This window comes from Oryzias latipes, chromosome 3, assembly GCF_053564925.1.
Source record: "Oryzias latipes strain Hd-rR chromosome 3, Olatipes_Hd-rR_3.1".
Taxonomy (NCBI): Eukaryota; Metazoa; Chordata; class Actinopteri; order Beloniformes; family Adrianichthyidae; genus Oryzias; species Oryzias latipes.
Window position 1 is genome coordinate 20,845,219 of NC_136239.1, and position 26,713 is coordinate 20,871,931.

Consider the following 26,713-nt stretch of genomic DNA (forward strand, 5'->3'; position numbering starts at 1 on the left):
AAAACGTACAGAATGTGTCAGTATCATGTGTTTATGATCAAATTTCTCTCTGTTAAAAATGCATTCACAGACATTGGACTACATGGAAACTGAAAATACTGCCGCAGTGCTGTGAATTAATTATTAAGATACAATATTTTAACCTTGACTACAGTGCACAAAGGCCATTAGAATTATGTTGGACAAGGTATGGTAATTAGTAATGTAAATTTAGACTATTAAATGTAGAAATTGTAGCATATATGTTTCTGTATGTATGGGTTTATAATTGCCTGCCAATCATTTACATTTTGCCATATTGTAGAAATAGACAGGAGAAGATGATGCCAGTCTTGAACAAATGCTGTAGTTTTCAGTTTTTGCAGAAATGACATACCTGGGCCAGTCTATACTTTATGCCCCTCCCTCAATGTATACATATGGCATGTACTCCAAGACTGTCAAGACTTGTCTTGATGATGTCTTTCAGCAGCTGCACAACTGCTTTAATAGGATGGACTATGACATTTTCAAACATAATGACCTGTATATATTCATGGAATTTATTCTGTGCTACAATAAGAACTGCACACACTCTATAGCAGTAGAAAAACACATCCAGAAATATTAAACCCGTACGCTCTGGTTGTAGTGGGTTATTTTGTGATTTTTATTTTGGAGAAGAATACCGCCCTCTGGTTTGACAACAAGGCCCAAAGTGAGGTCAAAGGTAAAGTGAAAAAAGGCATCAGTGAGGCCAAGACCAAGAAAGAGAGTCAAATCACAAAGATATCAACATGGGTACAACAAGGAATCTAGAATCTCCTCAAGCATAGGATCAATTTCTGAGTTGTGACAGGTGACAGTTAAATGATGAATGAGCTTAACATCAACTAAAGTTTGAATCCTAACAAAAAGGTCCACAGAACTACTATGGACACCGTGCCAGTTTCTTTTTGTTTGTTTTTTGGTAGACAACAGCTTTGCTTTTTAACACCAACCTTGTTGACTATTGTAATATGGTATTGTGTTCCCTGTGTCCATTTCTCCTTTTCTCATTATGCACCTGACTGTGGGATTGAACTCAATAAATCCTGGAAATCATTTTTTTCTGATGTCTGCTCGTTTGCTCCACCAGACTTTCTTTGTTCACTAAAACACACAGGAGTTGCATGAGGACCGACAATGGTGCAAGTTTCTTATTTGGGTCTTGAAATTCATTTAAGGAAATGTACTGTACACTTACTAGCCACTTAATTAAGTACACCTTGCTAGTGCTTGGTTGTAGCCCTTTTTGCCTTCAGAACTGCCTTAATCCTTCATGGTGTAGATTCCACAAGGTACTGAAAACATTCTTTGAAGAGCTTTGTCCATATTGACATTATAGCATCACACAGTTGCTGCAGCTCCACATCCATTATGCCAATCTCCCATTCCACCACATCCCAAAGGTGGTCTGTTAGGTTGAGATCTGGTGAATGTGGAGGCCATTTGAGCCCAGGGAACTCATCGTCATGTTCAAGAAACCAGTCAATGAGCCTGTGTGAATTGTAGCGTCAGCTTCCTGTTCATAGCTGACAGGACTGGCACCCAGTGTGGTCTTCTGCTGCTGTAGCCCATCTGCCTCAAGGTTGGACGTGCTATGCATTCAAAGACGCTATTCTGCAGACCTCGGTTGGAATAAGTGGTTATTTGAGTTACTGTTGCCTTTCTATCAGCTAAAACCAGTCTGGACATTACCCCCTGACCTCTGGTATCAACAAGTTATTTCCACCCACAAAACTGCTGCAAATTGCATATTTTCACTTTTACAGACCATTCTCTGTAAACCCCAGAGATGGTTGTGAGTGAAAATACCAGTAGATCAGCAGTCTCTGACACACACTGACTAGTCCATCTGGGACCAACAACCATGCAACGTTTAAAGTCACTTCATTCACCTTTCTTCTCCATTCTGATGCTCGGTTTGAACATCAACAGATTAAATTTACTCATGTCTACATGTCTAAATGCATTCAGCTACTGCTATGTGATTGGCTGTTTAGAAATTTGTGTTAACGAGCAGTTGGACAGGTGTGCCTGATATAGTGATTAATGAGTGTACATATATTGAGACATATTTAAAAATTTTCAAGGCTTCAACTCACAAAGGAATAGAACATTTCTTGATTTGTTTTGCGAGATTTTGGAGTCTGTTGTTTATGACCATCAGATGGTCATTTGCTTTCCAAATTAGGCAAGAGACGATACCAAAAATTGGTCCTTTAAAAAAGAAAAAATTCCCATACTGTCCATCAAAATAAACCCATCTATTGTTAGTCACGATACAGTGTCTTTAAAAACTACATCAAGCTTATCTTGATATATTTCATATATTTGTTTACCATCATACTTCTTTCCTACATATACCTCCTGTTTGAATGGCTATAAATAAAAAATTCACACAAACTAAAAGCCATGTATGGCTTTTAAAGGTCACAGCTTTTTTGGGACTTCCCCATGTGACTTAGAAGGTTCTTTTTAATTGAAAAAAAGTAACGTTTGAAAGAAAACCCCCTGCAGAGAACACTAAAGTCAATTCCTAAACCAGGATTTACAAACAAGGCAGAAAGTAAATATTTTCAACACAAGGAAAGTAGATTTTTCATGTATTGCCCTACTTAGGAGAGCTTGAAAAAGAAACTGAAAAAAAAAAAGAAAACTGCTTTCTGTTTGCTGATCAGCATTAATTATTTTGTCTTACATTATGCATACAAACAAGCCAAAATTTGTCACTGTGTTCCTGGATCCTGAAAATTGCTCCCTTGGGATATAACATGGTTCTGAGCAGAGAAAACAAATGAAAAGAAGTTTCCAGCTCAATCTCTTTATAGCGTAAAAAAAAGAAAGAAAAAAATCTCACATACTTGCTATTGACTCAGTTTGGAAACTCTAATAAAACAGTTTATTTTTGAATTATGAAGGCTGGTTGTGTCAAAAATGCACTGAACCCATTCAATGGCTCCAGTAATTATGTGTTATCTGGAATGCATTGGAGAGAATATGAAACCCTAAAATGTCATTTATCGTAATTTGGTTTTGCAGGCCACCAACAACTTTCTTTTAGCATCTCATTGATGTCTCTAAATCATGTAACATTAAAGAGGTTCAGGTTGATGAATTTAATATCAATTGACTAGACAGTAAAGCACAAAAAAACTAAAAGTAATTTTCTGTAGATTTAATTTTACTGAAATGGGATAAAAACGTAGCGCATATAACAAAGTTATTTCAAACCGTGATAAATCTAATGTCCAAAATTTCAAAACATTTGGTGACAAGGCTTGTCTGACCTTAACTTTACAATTGTTTCTGGGAAATTTTAAAAACCTTCTGCAGAAAACAGGTATTTGACATTGAAATAGGACAAACAGACAGGGATGAAATAGCAGGAAATGATTGCAGTAACAGCAATAAAAATGGTATTTATTAACTGAAGAAAGCAAAAGCAAAGTTTTTATGGAACTCCTTAAACAAGCAAAGATTAATTTAAACAGATCTGGGTAACAACAGACATGTTAGTGGGTAGATAACTAACAAAAAGTAAAAATAAAACTCGAAATAAATGGGATAGATTATAAACATGTTATGTCAGATGCAAACCAGTGATTATTTTTGTAACGTCTGTAATGGAGATAGCTTCACAAGTGACTAACACGAAGCTTTTATCTTCTAGCCACGAACACATCTATTAGATATCTGAATCACGGCTCTTAAAAATGCTGACAACTATGGATGTGCATTATGCATCTGATAGATATCGATTCATGATCTATTGCACATTTCCGCTTAGATGTAACAGACAACCCTCCCACAGCTGTTCAGGGTATCCTCCGGCCTTGCCCAAAAGTAGCTGAGTTGGCACCAGCAACCCTGTGACCTCGAAAGGAATTTAGCAGGTTCTGAGGATAAATGGATGGATGTAAAATCGCAGTGCTTATCTTATATAGTAGATGTAAAAAAAATAAAGTACTGTACTCTAATACAAATCTAAAAATATTCCAAGATTAGATGGGAGACCCCTATATGCAGGTGCTTTTCAGAACACAATTAGTAGAAATATAACAGAGTAACAAAGTAGAGTTGTCTGAGATGTCCAGTAGACATTTAAAATAGATGTAGTTATGTTAGGATTATGGTCTCCTCCCACTCCTACTGGGGAATCATCGCCCCACCTGTTACCATTCTCCTCATCAGTCTTCAGCCTATTTATGGACTCTTCACTCTCCAGCCGACGTCCGTCTGTCTGCTCTCAGCGGTTGAGTATTGACCTATGCTAAGCTCTATGCCAATGCCAAAACCCTTTGCGACTTAATCCGCTGTTTTTCTGCCCCTTCAATTGCCACCAGCGTCATCCTCACCATTGTTCTCGTCTGCTGTCCATGATCGGGACACAAAGCAAGGCTCCACAAGGCTTCACAGTCGTCGCAACCCCTTACCAGACCAGCCGTTCTTCATTCCTTCAGACGTCCAAGCCACAAGCCGTCAAAGCCAGAACTCTTCACCACCACTGGGACAAAATAAAGACTTTTTCTCATTTACCATCTGTTCTGTCCTGCTTCTGGGTCCAGCCTCGTTCATCCTAACAAGTTATCTAATAGACATTCTGTGGCTGTCATCCCATGGAAACTATCAATAAATTGTCTTTCAAAACTGTCCATGATTCAAAATGTTAATAAATAATATAATCTCTGTCAAGCCCTGAAGCCAAAGACTATTGGGGACTTAATATTACAATCACAAAAAAAAACAAAAAACACAGTGACTCCATCCATAGCACCTATTGAGAAGAATTTGAGTATTATAAGTGACTTCCCAAAGTGCCTTAAGAACAGCTGTAATAACTCAAGCAGACAAAGATGGAAAGAAAAGGAAAACAATTATAGAACTGTTAGCGTTCTTGCTTTAGTCTCAAAAGCTGTTGAGACAACTTCTGAGGATCCAACAGAACACCTTAACCTACACAATTGCAGTAACATTCCAATTTGAATTCACACCAATCATCCTACTGAAAATGCCTGCTGTTTCAGTGAAGCTGTGAAAGCAAATGGGATTGAAAAACACAAAGTTGGTTGTATTTTTCTGGACATATTCAATACTAATTATTCTGGTTGTAATTTATTGGAACTATTATTGTCCAGCTTATAATAATAATGGATTGGATTTATCTGTGCTTTTCAAGACACTCAAAGCGCTTACATTGTGTCCATTATTCATTCACTTCTCATTCATACTTGGTGATTGTAAGCTACTGTTGTAGCCACAGCTGCCCTGGGGCAGACTGACAGAGGTGTGGCTGCCAGTTTGCACCTATGGCCCCTCTGACCATCACTGGGATCATTCATGCACATTCACACACCAGTGGAGCCACACTGGAGGCAAGGAGGGTGAAGTGTCTTGCCCAAGGACACAATGACATTTTGGCTGGTGGGAGCGGGGATCGAACTGCCAACCCTTTGATCATTGGATGACCTGCTCAACCACCTGAGCCACTGTCACCCCCATGTCTGGCGACATGGTGGCTTGAATTATTTGTGTAAAGGAGTCGAAATCATCTATTGGAGGGATGCGGTTCTAAATGCCTCTAAATGATCTACCATGAAAGTAATCAGTGACTTGTTAAACTTATACTGCCCTCACATTAAGAGTACACCTGTAGTCTCACTAAGAATTCAACTGTGACTCATTTTCAAAATTGCAAACAATATTGCATTACCTCCCTTGAGGAAATTTGATCAAGACATCTAAGTCAGCTGATCTAACTCCACATTTTCACCCATCTCTTATAGACAGCAAAAAAGGTTGGAAGTATCTTAGACAGTCTGAAGTTGTTCACAGAAAGACATCTCTCTAAATGTCAATAAAACGTATTCTCGATAATTTTGCCAGACCTTAAAAGTTGTCTTGGTACAGTCATTGGCCTTTAATTGACTTGCAGTGAAACAAACAGCATATTTTCACTCTGGTTTAATAAAATCTTCTCCCAAACAATTGATGGTTATATTTTGACACAAACCTACAATACCTCTAGATTACAAAAAGTAAATAACCACTTTGACACTTTTACTTAAAGATTTAATGATCTTTCTTTTTCTTTTTTTGTTTGTGTGTTTTGTTAATATGCTAGTGGGCCATAGATGGATAATTTGTAGCTAAATCTGACACAAAATATTTATTTTCTTGCTAGATTTATTAACATGTAGATGTTCACCAAAAAAAAACTATGCATGGTGGCGCAGTGGTTAGCGCTCTTGCCTCACAGCAAGAAGGCCTCCGGTTAAAGTCCCGGCTGGGGGACATGGAAAAAAAACAAACAAAAAAAAACAACATCAATGGGGGACATTTTTGTGTGGAGTTTGCATGTTCTCCCCGTGCAAGCGTGGGTTCTCTCCGGGGTCTCCGGCTTCTCCCCACCAAGTCAAAAACATGCTTCATAGGTCAATTGGCAACTCTAAATTGTCCCTAGGTGTGAGAGTGAATGAGTGTGTGTTTGTGGACATTCTACCCTGCGACAGACTGGCAACCTGTCCAGGTTGTCCCCTGCCTTTGCCCACAAGTGGCCGGATAGGCTCCGGCAGCCCCGTGACCCCGAAAGGGAAAAACGGTCAAGAAAATGAATGAAAAATGAATGAATGAATGTTCACCAAAAAAATAAACAAACAAAAAAGTATCATGTAATACCAAAATGATGCCTGCACTAATGGGAAGTCTTAGACTTGCTTACAGTTGCTGGCATAGTTCAGTTTATGCAATAGGGTTTGTTAAAATCATTGCAAACTCCGCGCAATTATTTTTTTAAAGAGATCAAATTAGCAAGGGTCTATACCATGCAAAATCCGTTTTTTGAGCTTTTAAATCCATGAAAACGAGCAGGTTCTCATGTTGTGATGTAGACCAGTGAGAACAGCCCCTTCCAGGAAGAGTCTGTGCTGCCAGCACCGCCTGCAGGCTAACACACACACACTTTCTCAGTGGAACTAGCGGTAATCGACAAAATGCTTTACTTTTATATGCACAATATGCACATCCATCTTTGCAAAACTTTGGATGTTGTATGCTTTCGTGGGCGAGACGCAGACACACTGCTGAGGGTGGCTCAAGGATGATGCCGTGAAATGGGCGGTGTGGGTACCGGATGTTCTCGGGTTGCCGGATGTTCTCGGGGTCTTTCGGGGTCCTTCGACCAATGATGACGTCACACTATTTGATTGGCTGTAAGTTGCCACGACCAATGAGTTAACGTCGCTAAGTTCTTTTTAAAACTTTATTGACAATTGCGGTATCATACATTAACAATGACATTAACGTTAACAACGAACAATAACAATGTAATGAATATTGCTTCGAAGATCAGTCACCATTGCCAAACATAACATATTAACATAGAAAATAAAGAATAGAAGGGAAAAAAAGAAACAATGAACATTACACACAAATAAATAAAAACATAAGTAAAATAAAATAAAGGAACATAGAAAAATCTAAATCTCGTGAAGTTTGTATTTCTGAACAAAACTAAGCAATTTCAAGCCATTCTTCTTTTTCATATAATGAAGTGATTGAAAGTAAAAACAGAGCTCTTTATTAAATGTTATAAAAAGTGGTTTGGTCTTCAAAACTTGACCTCACCAAGATGGCGGTGCTCTCCTTCCATGAGGAACCACGTGATGTCTCCTCTAGTGATATAACTCATTAAGGACCCCGAAGGACCCCGAGAACATCCGGCAACCCGAGAACATCCGGTACCCACAGCGGCACCCACAAGCAGCGAAAGACGATGCCTCAGAAATTGAGTCGTCTTAGTTCAGGTTAGGAAAATAGCTTACGGAAATAACTCATATTTAATTTCCAAATATTTACTTTTATGTGCCAAAGGTAAAATGTTATCATATACATGGATATTGTTTACTATAAAGGACTTAAGAATAGTATAGTAGTATAAGCCCTTTAAATTTTTTTTAAAAAGCATAATGGGTGTCTCAAGTGATTTCCTTTGTCTAGACTAAAACCAGTACTTTGATTTCATTCTCTTTTATGTAGCTTACTCTGGTTTTAGAATAATTTATTGTGTCTTCTAACATATTTTCCAAAAACTCATTTATATTTTTGTGCTCACTTGGACTACTTGAAAAGCACAAATGATTGCAAGCCCACGCCATTGTAGAGATATTTTCAAGTTTTCCTCTCCTTTTTTTATTGCTTACAGCAGCATCCTATTGCAGGCACTCTGCACCTGACAAAGATGTTTGACAGCCACTGATTTAGTCAGTGGCTGTCAAACATCTCTTGTTGTTGACTGTCAGAAAGTTCAGAAGAAACTCCTGTTTCACAGACAGAAAAAAATATACATCCACTTGATCAGTGATGTGCTGCTTAGATGGTTGCAGGGCTGTTGTAATCTCCGAAAAATAACTGGTTCCCAAGTCTTAGAGCTCACACAATTGAACTCACAGAAGTTTGTTTTTACATTTACATAACTGCTTTGTAGCTAGTGACTAAAGTTCACTTAAAATATTAAGTTATTCAATCTTTATCCATTTCTTTACATGTGATTTTATGTATTTATTAGAAATAAATCCTTTAAGACCCACTCTGATGAAAATTTTGTTTTTAACATGCTCTTGTAGCAATTTTCTCATGGAGGACATACAATATATAAAAGAAAATTAAGCTTAAAATTACATTTCTGAGTATTCCTTCTTTCGAATCGTGAATCAGAAGCAGATAACAAAATGCCATCGTAAAAGGATTGTAGCAGTTATGTTGAAGTTCTCTGCTCCACTACATTCTGATGCATCCATTCATAGACAAATAGATCCATGTACATCTTCGTTTTGCTCGTCTGAACTGGCACCCGGCTCAAAACTGCCGGATAGCTCCAATATTGCTCACCATTCTTGTTATACCGGTAATTTTAGATTTGGGCTCTGAGGGGCTGTAAGCTAGCAGGAGAGTGCAAGAACAAAAGGTTCTCATTAACATTAACGGAGGGGGGGGAGGGGGGCACCAATGCTCCTGCTCACGACTCAGAGGCAAATTAGTTTTTATATATGACTCAACTTTAAGTCTCAAGTCCAAGTCCCTATCTTGACTATTTAGCATATACAAATTATGGATTCTCACCTTAAAATTTTGACAACAAATAAAGAGACACACTCCCACATTTGAAAACTATATAATTGCTCACACAAAAACACACATAAGCAGAAAGGCAGTGTTGTAGTGAAGGTAACACAAGGTTTTGATTGAAACAAGGTAATTTGTCTTGCAGAAAAGAGCATGTATAATGAAAACATAATTAAATATCTGCAGTTTTGATGAATTATTGATTTTATGTGAATGTCAATGGCAATATGCTTTGCTTTTTTTCTTTTCAAAGTGACAAATAGCATTGTTGGTCCCATAGCAATAAAGGCTGTTTAGGTTTTTCGATCAAGAGGGAGCTCCAGTTTTTTTTAAATAGTGTTGAGTTGCCTTTAAATAACTCAGAATCTTGTTACTTTTTATTGGTTATGCTCTACAGAACTTATTATACATTTAATAATTGCATTAAAAACCATAGAGCCATACCAATATGTGCATCAAATTGCACATATTGGCACAATAAATGTATCAGCTCTAATTTATGGTTTCTTAGTCACAGTTTAAAATGTGTACAAATGGAATCTAAAACCTTTCCCTAAAGATGTTGTAATAAAATGCTTGCCTAATTAATTTTGCAAACATTTCTGTAAGCTCTATGCATGTTTAAAAAACAAGTAATAATATTAATGTGTGCAACTTTGAAATAGTTTCCACTTAAATAATAAAATAAAAATCACCCAATGTGCCTATCATTATCACACCCTCATGCTCAATCAATTGCTAAATTTTCCACCTTTTCTTCACAGCATCACCATCATACTCTTGCTTTTAAAGTCATGGATGGTGGTCTCTCCCCATTCCAGACGATTTCTCCAGCCCTCCTGAACCCTGTTCTTCACCTGCACCATACTTTGGTATTTGCAGTGTTTATTCAACTATGGTCAGAGCTTATCTGAAGCATTTCAGAGTTCTCGTTAGGATGATAAACAGTCATTGTGTGCTTAAACACAACATCTAACCTCATATTTTCCCCAGTTGTCAAAATGTAATCTTTGAGATGCTTTGGATAAATGCACAGCTAAAGGCTATGTAAAAATGATGCAAAAAGAGCAGTGGAACTTCATCGTGGTTCTTTAAAAAATACTAAACCCAGGTAAAATCCTTTTTTTTCTCTTCATATATTGGTCATAGACAGTCACAAGACATGATAAATAATTTATTAATTCTGAGAAATGTTTTGAAGAAAGATACTGACAGTATTGTATGTGTTTTCTTTTGTGTGTGAAATAAACTGTTCTTATTTATGTATCTGCATGCCTTTTTTATTTGGTGAAAAGGTAATTACAGTATGTACACTCTGTAGTGATTGGTATTTGCAGAGGGTGTTTAGGACTAAAATCTGACAATTTCCTACTATATTTAAAAAAAATGTTTTAGGAGAAATTTCACAGAAACAAGTTTTCTTCGTTTGTTCTGCAAGTTTGGATATGCTGGTTGATAGTTCTTTATGTTATGCAAACAGGACAGGAACTGGGGTTATCTAAAACCTTGGTGCCTATCCTAAAAATACACCAGCAAATGCTAGTCGCAACAGAGGACGAGCACACACAGATATCAAGAAGGCGTGTTAACGGTTTTGGTACTTCATTGTGTCAGTAAAGAATATTCAGATATGAATCATAATAACTGCTTTAAAGTAGGCCGTGAGATCACCCAGGACTTTTACTTTGAAATTTTAAATTGAATTTCAAAAGCTCCATCTTTTTGCCAGCATATATGTGTAGGTTCTCTTCTCCTGCTACAGACTTTGAACTGTTTCCCCCAAAATGTCTGCAGCCCTGAACTGATGATCATAGAACAGATAATAATTATTAGAAAATATATTTATTTTTGCTCAGAAGTTAATTGCACAGCCCCTAAGACCAAAAACAACTTTTTTTTTTAAAACATGATGATATTCAGTGATGAAATGTTGTGACATATTATAAAAATGAAGACAATAAGACAGTTTCGCTTTCAGAAAGTCCCCACATGGGCACTGGCCAAGCCACTGTCACAAAAGTTTACTTATAAAATCATATGTGTCACCTACTGCTGGCAGTTTCTTTTATTTTTTCCCTTGCACCAAATAGGACTTAAAGGTCTTGTCTCCTGCCTGACTCTGACGTAAGTGCAAGAAATCTTGTCAACTCCAGCTCCAGGGTCCAATTTTACAAGAAAAGGTTGTATGTTAGTTTTAGGAACATTTAGGTGTTAGAGCTGGATAAGAAATAAATTAAGGGGTTTTATTCAAAGGCACATATCACCAACTTTTTTGCAAGCTATTTTTTTGACAACAACATACACACAAAAAAAACCCACAATAATTGTCAGTAAATAGTCTTGAATTAACATCTTAATGTCACTCACCCCATTGACGGGATAGGTTTTCCAGTCCAGTTCTCCTAGCACTGCTGTTGTGTCCAAAAGGACCACTGAAAAGAGCGATGGAAAGGGAAACATAAAGAAGGCAGGGAGAAATTTTAAATCACAAGCAAAATCAAATATGAAGGGACAGCACAAAGACGAGGAAAAAAAGGGTTGGTTTTTAAAAGAAAAGGAATGAAGGGGAAAAAATAGGAAGAAAGCACACAATAGTTATCAAAGTGTCAATTTCAAGCTTATGGAACTGTAAATATTTAGTCACCAGTAAAAAGTCAGCTTTTAGGACTGTTTTTAACCACCACTAGCCTTAGCTTAGCACATAGCATGGCTTCTACCTCTTCTGCTTTCACCCTCTTTCCTGCCCCATGTGCCATATATTCTGTGATGATCCTGCTTCCTTTAGTGAGGATAGTGCTAGGTGTGTCAAGTGTAGTGTTACCTTGGACTTGGAGGCCAGGCTACGGCCGTTAAAGGCACGGCTCCGCACAGTGGAAGCTAAGCCAACTCTGGTCATCAGCTGTACTATAGTTAGACAACTGAAGCTCCCAGCGACAACTGGTAGGTGTTATCCAGGGCCCAGAGTTGGTGACATTGAGGGAAACCTTAAGATGCTTGCCCAGAGTAAGTCTAGGTTTCCTCGAGTCAGGATTCACGCAGGCGGGAACGACTACCGACTGGGACAATCAGAGGTACTCAAATTAAACGTAGAATCGGTGTGCAAACTTGCTAAGTCGATATCAGACACTGTAATTTTCACTGGTCCCCTACCGAACCTAGTCAGTGATGAAATGTACAGCCGCTTTTTATCATTTAACCGCTGGTTAGCTAGATGGTGCCCACATGATTGCGTTGGTTTTGTTGACAATTGGAGCGCGTTTTGGGGGAAGGCCGGTTCCATGCGGAAGGATGGCTTCGATCCCACTTTGGACGGATCCCACTTTTTCTTGGAACATTTCTGCATTCATTCCTTAGTTTTCATTCATTCCTTAGTTGTGCAACCTGACAACCCAGAGACGAGACCCGGGTACAGAGCAGCAGTGTATAACTCTCCTCAGAGACTACTTTAGCGCTGGTGCAAAACCCATGCTGGGAAAGTCAACCCACTCACTGTGACAAGCACACCCTGGACCATGTTTTAACTTGTGGTATGTATTAATTATCCAGCTGAGTGTTCTTCCTCATAACCCCATTATTTCAGATCACTTTCCAATTACCTTCCAGTTTACATTTTAACATGCTACTGCCCCAGTGAATAAAAAACAGCTTAGAAGAACATTATCTGACTATTCTGTGCCTGAGTTTAAACTCACAGTTCAACCAATACGTAGTAACATGCTGAGCAAATACTCTGAGACCAGCTATAGCTTCAGTCCCAGTAAATCGACCAGTTAGTTAATGAGGCCTAACAAGCCCTCAGGAGAACACTCGATGTTGTTGCCCCTTTGAAACCTAAGCTTGTTAGACAAACAGAGTATCACCGTGGTTTAACGCTGAAACGTGTTCTCTTAAACAAGTAGGAAAAATCTTGATCTTGTAATTTTTTTGTTAAACAGCTCACTTAGTAACAAGTGTCTACAAATGTTAGGCTAGAAAAATATCATGTTTCCCACTCAGGTGATGCTGTGAATCTCTCATATCATAAAGAGTTCTTAGTGAACACAGCCAGAAATGCTGTTCTCACTCAGCAGTCATGCTAAAAAATGTAGGAAAAAGAAACATACATTTATCAAACTTGCATCATTCGTTTTCAGCACAGACCTAAAAAGACTGTTCAGTGGTAAATTGCTGTGTACTTGCACAAAGCAAGTCACCATTGCAGAATTGGTTGAGTCATAGCTGCTACTTTCTAATGAACATCCTATTTACAGTAAATTGCTTGATCACACAGCTGTCAGTTTTTTTTCTGAAAACCACACATAGATGTAATGGGGGTAATTCTACATTGGGGCAAGTCACAGTAGAAGCATAAAAATGATGAGGATGATATGTGAATAGAGCTGAAGATTCATCGCAGTGATCTATGACAGTTTATGTTGTCAGTCATTGTGGCCTGTAAGACTGGGAGAGATTTGCCCCACAAAGGCTCAGTGATGACTGAGCATGGAAAAACAAAAATAAATCTACTTTTTTTCAAAACAACAAAACTCTATGTACCAATGGGAGGACACAGATTTGAAGTCCAGAACAGTACATGTGCTACAGCAGTTGCCATAAAGAGGACACTAATTGAAATGTTTCAATTTGGAAAATAAAGTGAAATTGTCTTTGTTTCACTTTAAATCCTAAATGTGTGGCCAGTAGGACTCCACTGCAGGAGGCAGAGTTTTGGTAAAATTGTTTTTTGTCAAAAATAGTAAAACAAGTGAAAGAAATTGATACAATTGAGTCACATCTGCCACACAAGGGGATCCTAACACAATGAAATAAATAATAAATTTTACTTAATTTATCACACAATGGGGAAGTTGTTCTCCACATTTGACCCATCCCCTCCCCTGGGGAAGCAGTGAGCTGCAGATGAGCCACGCTCAGGAGACAACAGCTGGCAGGACAGCAGGCATTGAACCGCCAACCCTTCGGTTACTGGACAACCTGCTCTCCCACCTGAGCCACTTGGCCCCAATGAGGAAAGAATTATAACAATGTGAATGACAGATGGTGCAAAGAGATAAAAAAAAAACAAGAACTACCACAGATCTATAGAGTGAAGTGTTTAAAAGTGAAATGACATTTAAAGCTGATTGCAAATTCAGATGAGTGAGCATCACCAGCATTAAAAGATACTTGCAGAAAAGTAAAAAAAAAAGAAAACAGTATTTTATATTTTTTGGTACTTTGGAACTTGGTTCAAAACAGTTCTGATGTGCATCATTTGATAGCTGTTTACAAATAAGTAGGAGTGTACATAATTATTATGACAATGTGTATTAGGTTGCTTTGTTTTTTCTCCAAACTTTCAGTGTCTACAGCTGCACCTGTGGTCCATCAAGAATAATGTTTTTTTTGATTGAATGCTTATTTGGGCATAACATTTGCAACTGGGGCGACAGTGGCTCAGGTGGTTGAGTGGGTCGTCCAATGATCAAAGGGTTGCCGGTTCGATCCCCGCTCCCACCAGCCAAAATGTCAGTGTGCCTTGGGCAAGACACTTCACCCTCCTTGCCTCCAGTGTGGCTCCACTGGTGTGTGAATGCGCATGAATCATCCCGGTGATGGTCAGAGGGCCCGTAGGTGTGAACTGACAGCCACGCCTCTGTCAGTCTGCCCCAGGGCAGCTGTGGCTACAACCATCACCAAGTATGAATGAGGAGTGAATGAATAATGGACACAATGTAAGCACTTTGGGTGTCTTGAAAAGCGCAGATAAATCCAATCCATTACTATAACTGTTGGAGCTTGGAAATATTCAGTTTATTTACTTTAATTCAAAAATTGTCCAGGAAGATATGTCAATAATAAGGGGTAATTTTTCTGTCTTATTTCAGTTATGTACTCTTTTTTTTCCGTACATTGTTGTTAGATGCAGCACAATATCACCCTGTCTTGTGTGTGCATGTGCACTTTTGAGATGTATGTTAATGCTATGCTCTGGCTGCCTCTGAAGAAAGTAAAGAAATACATTCTATATATATATATTCATGTCTATTCCAAAGGTACAACACAACCAGAAATGTTTACATTTGAGGGTGTAAATCTGCTTTTACATTATCCAGTTAAAAGAAAAAAACAATGACAACATCACTACGTTTTTGCTAAGATATACCAGCCAGTTTTAGGTCCATCACCACTGCTTGGTACATAATAAGGATATGTGAAAAAACAAGATGGTATATTTTCAATTAGGAAACACAAACTAGCTTGGGGTCTGTGACTTCGGAGCCACATGTGGCTCTTTTGCCTTTCGATTGTGGCTCTCTGAAGAAAAACAAAACAGTCATTTTTAAAAGTAAGGCTTTCTAAATTAGCATTGATTTAATGTACATCCCTGCTCACATCAAAAGGCCTTATTTGCCCTATATGCTTCCTCCAGAATGCACAGATTTTAAAAACTAAACAGAACTTTGGTCAAAAAGTCAGATTTTTTTCAGACTGCTTAGTTTATTTGAGGAGTTTAAAGCCCACCTTTTCTTATGCTGCACAATATTAATTAATAGCTATCCATAGCGGAGTTGCTATATATATATATATATATATATATACATATACACACATATATATATGTGTGTGTGTGTTTATATGTATATACCGTAAATTCTGGACTACAAAGCGCACCCGATTACAAGCCGCACCCACCCATATTCACGTGTTTGACTGCTTTTATACATACACAAGCCGCGTCAGAGTACAAGCCGCTCATGTGTTAGCCGATATTGTCATCCTGACAGGTCACGCCCAGCATCCCAGAGTGAGTGCAATTTATTAGCACATTGTGGGTGGTGCCAGCTTTGCCTCTGGGTCACGTATTTGAGTGTATTGACATCTGTCAAACAGCATGGACCTCTATTCTGTTCACAAGTCCCTCAGTTATGGTGTTTTTATTTCATTTTTTTTTTACTTATTGACAATCTAGGTATCATACATAAAATTACAAACAGTAACCATATAATCAACATTACATCCCTCAGTTATAATGAGGAAATTTACATCCGCGATTCCACATTTCCCATGAGTCTTAGGGGCTAAAGGCGGGGCCAACGCCCGGCTCGCCATACTGTTGTACGTGTTTAAGAATGAGTATCAGCAGTGCATGGAGGGGTGAACGGGAAAAGCTCTCCTTCCGCTTGTGTCGCGGCAGCGTTATGGGAGTAACAGGACTGGTTAGAAAACACAACGGTAAAATACAGCAGCGGCGACTGAAAAGCGCGCGCCTCAGCGCGATACGCGCGCCTCAGTGCGGCGCGTGCGTCAGAATTCAGAAGCCTCTGCACTCCGCTCCCGCCCCGCGCGCTCCTTGTCTCCCCTTCCTATCTACTCCGACACCTCTGGCCAGGGCAGCTTCAAGGAGGAGCACTTTGTCCCCGTTGCGCCGGTTGATGGAGCAAGTCGTTTCTGTGCAAAGCAATCGGACTTAATACTGTACGTTTTGTGTATGAGGGGCGGATGCGTTGTTACGTGTGGGAGCCTTCAGACTGCCATCGGCCCCGCAGCTCAATCAGCAGGAGAAGATGTCTCCAACTCACACGGAGGCTGTGAGTTTTTCAAAGCAAAATTCCGCTTTTACGGTTTCCTTAAATGGAGTGTAAATTCACTCCATGCGCTGTTCTCTCCGTCACGCAGCAAACCGGCTCTTCCAAACCCGTTGGTGACGGTGGACTTTTTTACGCTGCTTTTAACGATTGCTTTTAACTTGAAAGCTTCATCGTAATGTAGCGGCGATCACGTGCACGTTGGGTCTAATGGCCCCAAAGGATTCTGGGATGCGGCCGGGCATGCGTGTTTCGTTTTGTTGAACCATGACTGAAGTGTCTAAGACCTGAAGTCAAGTCCATGCTGTTTGGCTGCTTAGAGGTGTGTTGAATAAAAATGCCTCGTGCTTGGTGTTAGATAGAGAATTCAAACTATTCACTGAGTTCGAAAGTACGTACATGGCGGCCGCCAATTAAATCCATAAATTAGCCGCGTCACTGAATAAGCCGCAAGGCTGTAAGCGCAGGAAAAAAGTAGCGGCTTGTAGTCCGGAAATTACGGTATATTCTTTCAAACATTTACTGGATCATAAACCAATAAAGTTAAGTTTATGTTCAGGTTAACTGCAGTAAGTAGGAAAAAGGATGACAGTTCACTAAACTAGACCCAAGGTATAACAAGAGAAAATGTCATTTTTGACTTTCACTGTTCAATACCTTTCATTTGAGTACATTAGCTGAACTGGATTGACTGTGTTTGGCACAGGAAGTCTTTTATTTTAAAGGGAACTCACACAAACTTCTGTCAAAAGTAAAGAACAGTTTCACATTTTCAGAAAATGTTAGTTTTTTATATATTTTTGTTTATATTTGTGTTAAAAAAAGAAATATAATTCATATTGATTATAAAAATAACAATGTTAATCAATGTAAAGCAGTATCTAGATATGACTTTGCTGCTTATATTAGGTTTTGATCAGAAAGAAACAGGCCCTTTTACTTCTAAAAGTTACAAACCACTGAACAAGCAAATTTCGTCTGGGCCATATGTAGACCAAACAGTTAATTAAGACTTTGAATTAACATTTACCCACCATCTATAAATGCTTTATTATCGCAAAGCATCACTACAAGAGGTAAATTTTAGATCATCTGCCAAACTGGTATTGTTTCCCAACTGAAGCTTGAACCGAAGCAAATTCTGGATAAAGCCTGATTAATTTGAAATGGACTCTTCCTCAGCATTGTGAAGAAATGTGTAGCATTGCTAAAATTCAGGGCAAAATAAAAGGGGTTTGAGGGAATTCAAGAGACAAAAGAATAGAAATCCTGTTTTGGTGCTGCTTCATTTGGTGTGAAGTTACAACAAGCACACAGCTTTTAAGACCATTCAGAGTCTGGAGGGATTTGAGTGAGGAGGTTTTGTTGGGTCTTTTTGTTTTAGTGTTTTTTTAGACAAGTTCAGAAGCTAAAGGAAACATTCTGAAGAAACAAAATGTAAAAAGTCCTGTTAAGCTAAATAACTTATAGTTTTTTTTTCCCTACAAACCAACTTTACATGAGGTCCTTTTAAAATTATCGGATTTCTATTTAAATAACAGTCAACATGGTATCATTGTGTTCTACTTGTGGCAAATACCCCATTTACTAAATCAATGATATGTTGACATTGAAATCACACAAACAGATCCCTTTCACATTCCTTAGACTTACACCTCTATGAGAGGTATGTAAATTATTGATTTCACTCAAGGGCACTACAGCCACATTTCTTGAGTGGAGCTAGATAGATGTTTCTAATTTTCAAAATGTTTTTTTTTTTATTGTTCCACTTCATAACATACTACATTGGCATATAAAAAAATCACAATATCAGAAACAAATCCTAAGACATTTTTAATATCTATCATTCTGCCATTTTTGGTGTATTAAAGGCAAAACATGGAATATTAAAGAAAACAAATGTATAAAAAGTTAAGGAGCCTTATGAAAGACATTAGTCAATGTCTGTCTCAATTGAAGTGATTTTGTAACGTGGCTGCAGTTTACTGCAGGCACAGCTTTGCAGAAAATATAACACATATTTTCTTTGTGTTAGTTTATATCCACTGACCTGTATCCTCTGACAACAACGTTACCTTCCAGTCAGGACCGTTTCTTATCTTTTATTTCACTCTTGTGGGTGTGACTTCCCCTGCTGCTGCTGCTTATTAAAGCCCTGTAGCAACAGGTTCAGATATTGACTAACATGAAAAAGATTACAAAAGACACAAAGCACTGTTGTAATACAAAGTTATGATAACATTTATTTCTGAAAATGGTGACCATCAACAAAATGTTGTCAGTTCTCTTGAGAAGAGCAATAGGCCCTTGGTTTAAAGTTCCACTCAAAGCATGATTCTATATATTTTCAAAGTGTTCCAAGTGGACTTCTAATCATGATTGTGCCATTTTTAGACAAAATGAAGAAAAAAACTGTGTTGTTTTGTGGAACATAGTTTCTGCAGAGCAGCAGAAGTTCATTAGAAATTTACCTCTTACTGAAGAGTAAGCCCACCTCCACACCCCATCATCTATCTGTTTACACTCTCTCCTGCTAGCTTACAGCCCCTCACAAACCCAACCCAATATTACCAGTGCAACAAAAAGGAGGAGCAATATTGGAGCTATCCAGCTGTACAGTTTTGAGCCAAATGTCAGCTCCGGCGAGGAAAACAAAGACAATCATGGATCTATATGTCTGCAAGCAGATGCATCGGAATGGAGCAGAGCAGGGAGCTTGTGGCCTTCTGATTGTTGTTTCTATGTCACGGCTAAGAGCTTTTATCATCTGCATTTTTTTGTCTGGTCCTGATTCCCAATGATTTGAATATAGAAATACTCAGAAAGGCAATTTTTAGCTTAAATTTCTTTATGTCATTCATAATCAGAAAACTGCCACAAGTACATGTTAAAAACACCAAAAACACCATTTACACCAGAGTGTGTCTTTTAGAAAACAGGTATGTCTCCTAAAACATTTCCAAAATGGTCCATTATTTTGTCATCTTGTTTATATTGTTTTATTGTCATTTGACACGTTTCTGTTTGCCTGAATCTTGCATTTGTCTAAATGCAATAATTCTTCATGTGTTCTCAGTCACTTTGCTCAGGCTCAATGAGAGCCATTATAAGGCCCATGCTAGGCCTCTAAAGCCAATATGATGTGATGAAAGCACATTTTCCTTTGTCTTTCTGCACACAGTTAATTACAATCCCTATCACTAAAGAATGTCCCACTTCAGTGGCTGACATTAAACCTAGGCGCTACATTTTAGATGACCTGTTGCTCCAGTTTATGGCACACTTTGCCAAATCTTTGCTGATATAATAGGGTTGAAACAGAGGACGAACCAGATAACCAGAGGAGATAAATCTGCAGAAAACCCAAACTAACCTTCTCAGTATTTAGAGAGACTTCATTTATTCTCAACTCTCTCTTGGTAATTAAAGACTCAATTATTATGAAGTTCCTTTGCTTCATTTCAGAGGGATAATATGGAGAGAGGCTGGAATGGAGAGACAAGGAATTGAACAGTTTTGATTTTCTTTTCTAATTTAAGATTAGATGGTGGCAGGATTCCGTCCCTTCCCATGTCTGCTCTGCCTTCCTCAGCGATCTCCCCCATCACTTGCACCTGCTCGTCCTTCTCGGCCAGAAAGTAGATTTTTCTCCAGCTCCCCGGCCTGTTCCTTGAAATTCTGTTCTGCTTACTGATTTTGTTTTGACCCTCATCTGCCCCAGAATTGCCCCTACCTGTCCCCTGTTGGCATGTCAACAGCCTGGTGAGAAAAACCCTGGTTTTGATTGTCTTTGCAAACTTTATCTAAAAATCCTATGGACTGTAACGTAAGAACTGTCAGAAATGGAGGGCTTGGTTACTCAGGCTATTGGTCAACTTCCTTTCTCTGGGCCTCACTAATCCTGGAACCAACTATCTCCTGAAAGATTTTGCTGCCTCAGTTAGCTGCAGTCTTTATGCTGCATCCCGATGTGCTCCCCTTTTGTGTGGATGTTCTGGCTCCATCCCCACCTGCCCATTCTTCTGCATGTGTGCCGTTTTAAAACAAAACATAAAAGCCTGATTATTTTTCCTTCCTTGACATCTGGAGTGTTTCATAATATGGGAATGTAGTTTTGCTTTTGTTTTTTTTGTTTTTTTCTTGACACAAGAATAATGTTGTTTAGCCTGTTTGTCTGCAGTAGGCAGATTCAGTTTTCTCTTTTTCTTTTTTTGTGGCTACGTTTCTTTAAAAAAAAAATCTCATCCAAGTTTATTGGATAGCTTGAAAAAATTGCATAAAGACTTGGGAAAGTTTTATACCCACCCAGCATTTAGAAAAGTTGAGTTATGTGAGAATCCTCTGTTATATAATCATTCAATTCACAGTACTGCAGGAGACAAGCAGTTCACTGAGATCTCCCAGAGAAACACTTTCTATCCTCCCTGCAGTTTCCAAGATCTTAGGGTTTAGAAAACCCCCAGGAGAGTAAGAGTCATTAATCACTTCATCCAATGATAATAAAAGTGGACAGCAACATCTAATACACCTCGTCCTGATCAAAGACAATGCAGTCCTGAATGTTTTTATTTTCTCCCTGAATGATTAGAAGTGTCTGTCAACAGCTAAGAACTGCACTTGCAGCTAAAACCCAAAAACTCTACAACACAGCTGATGCAACAGCCACAATGGTTGTCTCATAAATACACTGAGGCTTCAAGCAACACTGATTAAACTTCTGAATTTAGTCTGGCTAAAAATTACCGAAACACAAAAGACAAATAATTATCATTATGATGACAATTCAGGATTGTCTTACATTATGCAACAAAGCCGAGGTCTTTAGTTTGAGCTTGGTATGAAAGTCAGAGTCCGAGCAAACGCAATCTATGTTGAACCCTGTATTTAGTCTTTATTTTTTTTTTATTAAGGAAAAAAAACAGGAGTAGGACATTATTTTTTTAGACTGTTTTATCATAAATTAAATATGAGAGAAGACGGTCAGTGAAAAGTCCATTTATTAAAACTATCCCGGTTAGCAACAACAGAAGTTGTTCAGACTCAGAACATTAGAACTTTTGTTGGATGCTGTTTGCACAGCGGGTTGAAATCGAAAAAGAGACACAGGCCTATCATTTTCTACAAGTGGGGCCAGGGAGGTCAAGGGTGGTCCTTCAGCAGCGGTCCAACACACTAGTTATGAGTTTAAAATAGAACAAAGGCAAAATTTGAGGAAAGATACAATCTAAGCTTTCATTCCATAACTATAATGCTTTTCAGAAAATGCAAGTGTGGAAGACCACACACACGTACACACATACTCTCACCTGCAGCATTTGTTTTAAGTTACGTACTAAAAATGTTAAAAGAAAAACTTAATTAATCTTAAGTCACTTAGTGCACTATTAATTTTACAATTTGTAATTTTTGAATTACTCAGCATTTTTGCATTACATGTCCTTTTTTTATAATAACAAAAAGTAATGGGGCTGAATTCCTTCAAACACCACAAATTTAAAAGTGGACAACCTACCAGTGCACACTTCAGGAAAATGACTTGGACTTTTTTATTAAAAGATATTCTGGGCTTACAGAGGACTAAACTCCAAACCTTATTTGTAACACTGATGCTAAGTCTAAATTTATATTGGTGTCATTTTAAACTACTATATAGAAGTTTAAAATCTATAAACCAAAAGGAGAGTTATCTTATTTTCTAATAATTTGAATGTCTACTAAAAAGCTGAACAAAAACCTTCAACATGAAGGGAGAATTGATTTTCCACAGCTAGACAACTACTTGTAAGATATTGTTTATGTGGCGGCTCTCTATATTTTAAGCATCTCACGTTGCCATTTCTCCTGGTTTCCCCTGAGAGCACCCCCTGCTCTTCAAGCCTGTCACCATCACAGTCCAACAGCCTTCCTGCTGGGAAAACACACACACACTAAACTCAAACACACTGACCATCTAAAAGTCGAAGCCTCCTTCACCTTATTTGCTTAAGGTCTCCTGTGATCTCTGCAGGTTCTTCTAACAACAAACACTGGAAGAAAGTGCAGTTTCACCTATTCAACTAAGCAAGATGATGTCAGGAAAAGATTAAGTGGCTGCTTTTTATCCACACCGAGACGTTCTTACTGTGTCTTAACATACAACTGTAACCGCACAAACTACCCAGTAAATGGCGATGACTTAAGAAAAACAAAGTTGTTATTTTTAAATGAACTTAGAGACAGTAAATGATTTTCAAATACCAAAATAAATACACTTGTCTCTCTGCAGCTGTTTTCTTGGGACAAAATGAGCCAAAAAGATGATATATTTTTTCTGCGCAGCAATCTATGTTCTCACCACAGAAGATCAAGGGGGAGGAGGAAGAAGAACCTCAGGAGCAGCAGCAGCTGCTCGAGTTTGCCAGAGTCTGGCGTTTACTGTGCTGATATGTGCCATCAGATGCTGGAGGTGAAGGACGGTGTCAGAGTCACTTCCATATCTTTAAGGTGTTTGACTTCCTGTTCACATTTTCATGTTATACATTATTTTATATGAGAATACGCACTGTAAGAAAGTATTTCTGGTTGGATTCGGTGCAGATTTTTTTTTTTAGAATCATCTATAACAACATGCACCTTTACCTGCAGGAAAAAAAAAAAAAAAACTAAAGGTGAATTTTCTTTATTGAAAACCTTCAGCTTTAATTGTTATGTAGTGTTTTCCTTTACAGGTTGGCCGCACTCACCTTGATGCGAGCTTCCCGAGTCCGACAGGACACTTTTCATCAAGAGTAAAAGCACGCAGTATTTCCCAGCGGAGCACATCGTTGAGTCAGACTCAAGTGCGCCTTGAATTAAAATGCCGCAGAGACACTTAATACATCCGCACGATGGAAAAATGGCGAGTTTTCTTTGCAGATGTTTCCGGAATCTTCAACATAAATGCGCGAAGCGACAGTCTTTCAAATACCCTCTTCTTTTTTCTTCTTCTCCTCTCTCAGCTTAAGATCTTGGGTCCTTTCAAACAAGAAAAAAACAAGCGACTCATGGTGAAAAGAAGGGAAAAAGAAAAGATAACTAAACTGTCAAAAAAATTAAGAGAACATGGTAAAAAGGTGACCAAGTCGATGCGTAAAGAGTGTCCTGAAGTGTCCTGACGAGCGGCTCTTCGCTGCATGCTTGAGATAAAGTCCGTTTGTCAGCCACTTTCTTTCTATTTTTTTATTCGAAAACACAAAAAACAAGCAGAAGACAATCAAAAACCCAAGAGACTTTTAACCAGCCCGTTCCGCTCCTCGTCCCTGTCTGTATCAATGCGTGCATCTCTCCCTGTTTTCTGGATGGGAGAGATGCTGCTGCGCAGGTTAACGGCTCTTTTTTTTTTTTTTCAGAACTCAACCATAAATAGTTATTCAGAGGAAAAGCCCCAATTTGTCCAATAACTCCTCCTCGGTGGCATTTGACCATCTTCCGTTACTTTTCCAAACGTCAAATTACTTGTTTCCATCAAGCCAAAAGTGCTGCTGGATTATTGAATCGAGTGTGGTGGAGAGAAATATGAAGCCAGCAGACGGCTTCATGAAGCCGGGGTTGTAGCTTTCTCTTCCATTGCATTACGGTAGTGATAGTGGTAATGGGTCTGGCACCATCTCTATTTTCAGTGCAAAGGAGGAAGAGGAGCAGACAGATTGATTGCTTATTACAAATTTGATAAAGAGCATGTTGAGTTTATGATGGCAACATGCATGTGCAACTTCAGCCGGACCATTAGAAACCAATAAGTTCTACGCTTTTCCTTACCCTTGACTCAGGAGTGCACCGAAACATCCTAGCTGATGAAGACTATAATGAAGATTGTTGTAGATGGAGGTTTTCTAACAGCCCAGAATCATCAGAGCTGTGCTGCTTAAAGATCCACTCTATTGAAAATTATGTTTACTGTGTTTTTAACATGTTATTGTGGCATTTTTTCTAATGGTGGAAGACATGAAGAACAATTCAGCTTAAGATTGTATTTCTGAGTTTTCCTTTATTCAAGTCATTAGGAATCAGAAGCCGTCAAAAATGATGTTGGAAAAAGCTTGTAGTGATATAGGTGCTGCAAGCTGGTGGGATATTTGTAAACAAAGATATATTGGGAAGGTAGGAGTACTCCATGCCAACAGTCCCACTCACAACTCAGATGTGAATTTCCAATTAACTCTTGCTGCTCTGCAGAAGCCATGTTCTAGAAAACAAAACAATTTTTTTTCTTTCTTTTTTTGTGTGTGTGTGTGTGTGGGGGGGGGGGGGGGGGGGCTAAACATTGTATACTCGTACTTAAAAGACAATGAGAATAAATCAAAAGATGACCTGAGACCGACTTAAAAAATGTGTTGTCTAAGCTGATCTTTCTGATACAGTGTATTGGAAAATACGTAGCCCGTGTCCTGACATTAAGATATTAAAATATATCTTGTTCCCACAGATTATTATTTCGTTCGCACAAAATACTATTCCGTTCCCACAAGATACTATTGCGTTCCCTCAAAATACTATTCCGTTCCCTCGAAATGATTAACTCGTGCGAACGCAATAATTAATCCGTTCGAACGCAATCATTAATCCGTTCGAACGCAATAATTATTCACGTCATAAGTCATTCACGCGGATATGCTCTCTGTACGCCGGCAAAAGCCGCTTTCAGCGGTAACTTCCGTGTCTCTGTGACCCACATTCGTTCAAAAAAGGAACATGAAAAACAAAAATGATCACTTTATTACTGTCTCAATGAATATAAGAAAAATATCAAAAGATTTATGATAACTAGGCTGCTTTGTCATACGATAGCTCCTGCTAGGCTACTACTAGCGCCGCCGCGGAGCTCTTTGATGTGTGCCGGCATTTGGACAACTGGCTGGTCGGTTGACAGACAGACAGCTAATATTGTAGTTTAAGGTCGAATAGGAATAATAACATTCAGGACTTGTATTTTATTAACTTTAGCAGTCAGTCGCTTTACATTCGAAGGCTATTAGGCTACATGCTAACTAACTAGCCGATCATGTATCCTGTTAATAATTTGCGTCATAGATTTACAGCGGATAACTTCAAATTTCTGTCTGTGTGTGTCTCATTACATTGCATTGAAGACACGGATTCGAAAACAAGATTTTACATATTTTGGAATAGAGGCGAGAAATGTTCATATTTCCTCATTCTGTCAATTGGAACATGAATTACTCTTCTATAAAAATGGTTGCTTAAAGCATTTGGTAATGAAATATTGGCACTTATAAATTTACATGTGGCAAATAATGAAATTCATCACCTAATGCTTGTAGTTTCCCTTTAAGAATGAAAAAAACATATAGAAAACTACTCAAAACATTTATTTGATTCTCCTAAACTACTTTTTTGTTTATTTAAATGAATGAAAACACATAAAATAAATAACAGAGTATCTTATTATCTTGTATTATATTATTTATTATATTATTATTTTATTATATTATTATCGATGCATTTCCACAAGTTTGGAAGCATTTCCTTTTCCTTTGTTCAATTTGTGTAAGGGACTAGAGCAGCAATAAAAGAAGAGCAAAACACTCAATTTAGGGTTTTTAATCTGAGTTGGGACAGCCTAATCAAAGAGTTAAAACTACTGACCCCCACCCAAAAAAAAAAAAAAAAAAAAAAAAAAAAAGGGAAACAAGTTTTCGCACCGACAATTCCTTATCTGGACATTTCAGAACCATGGATAGTGACACCCCCTGCAAGGTGTGGCTTTGTGGCATTAAGTTCTTCTTCAGTTTTACTTGATAAATTACTTGATTGATTACAAGTAAAATGATCCCTTTTAGAAGCAAAATGAAGATTGTGCTTCATACAGTATGTTGCTCTTTCTCTTAAAGACAACAAACAGCACCACTCAAAGACTACTTCAGCAGTTCTCGAGTGCAGATTTTTAATTTGTCAGAACAAATACAAGTATTCACCTATCAATCCTTTCAGTGTCCGGGGGATTGCTTTCATTCTTCAAT

General features: G+C 38.3%; 1 protein-coding gene across 1 annotated transcript in view; it reads right to left on the reverse strand.

Moving 5' to 3' along the window:
• The window catches only part of LOC101171316 (ephrin type-A receptor 6), a 55,300-nt gene extending 31,040 nt beyond the window's left edge, over positions 1–24,260 (reverse strand). Inside the window, exons 1-2 of the mRNA XM_020713193.3 lie at positions 23,438–24,260; positions 11,512–11,576 (exon numbers count right to left, since the gene is read on the reverse strand). Coding sequence (XP_020568852.1) covers positions 11,512–11,576; positions 23,438–23,516 — 144 coding nt within the window. The 5' untranslated portion in view covers positions 23,517–24,260. The remainder of the gene's footprint in view (positions 1–11,511; positions 11,577–23,437) is intronic.
• Positions 24,261–26,713: the final 2,453 nt, after the last annotated feature.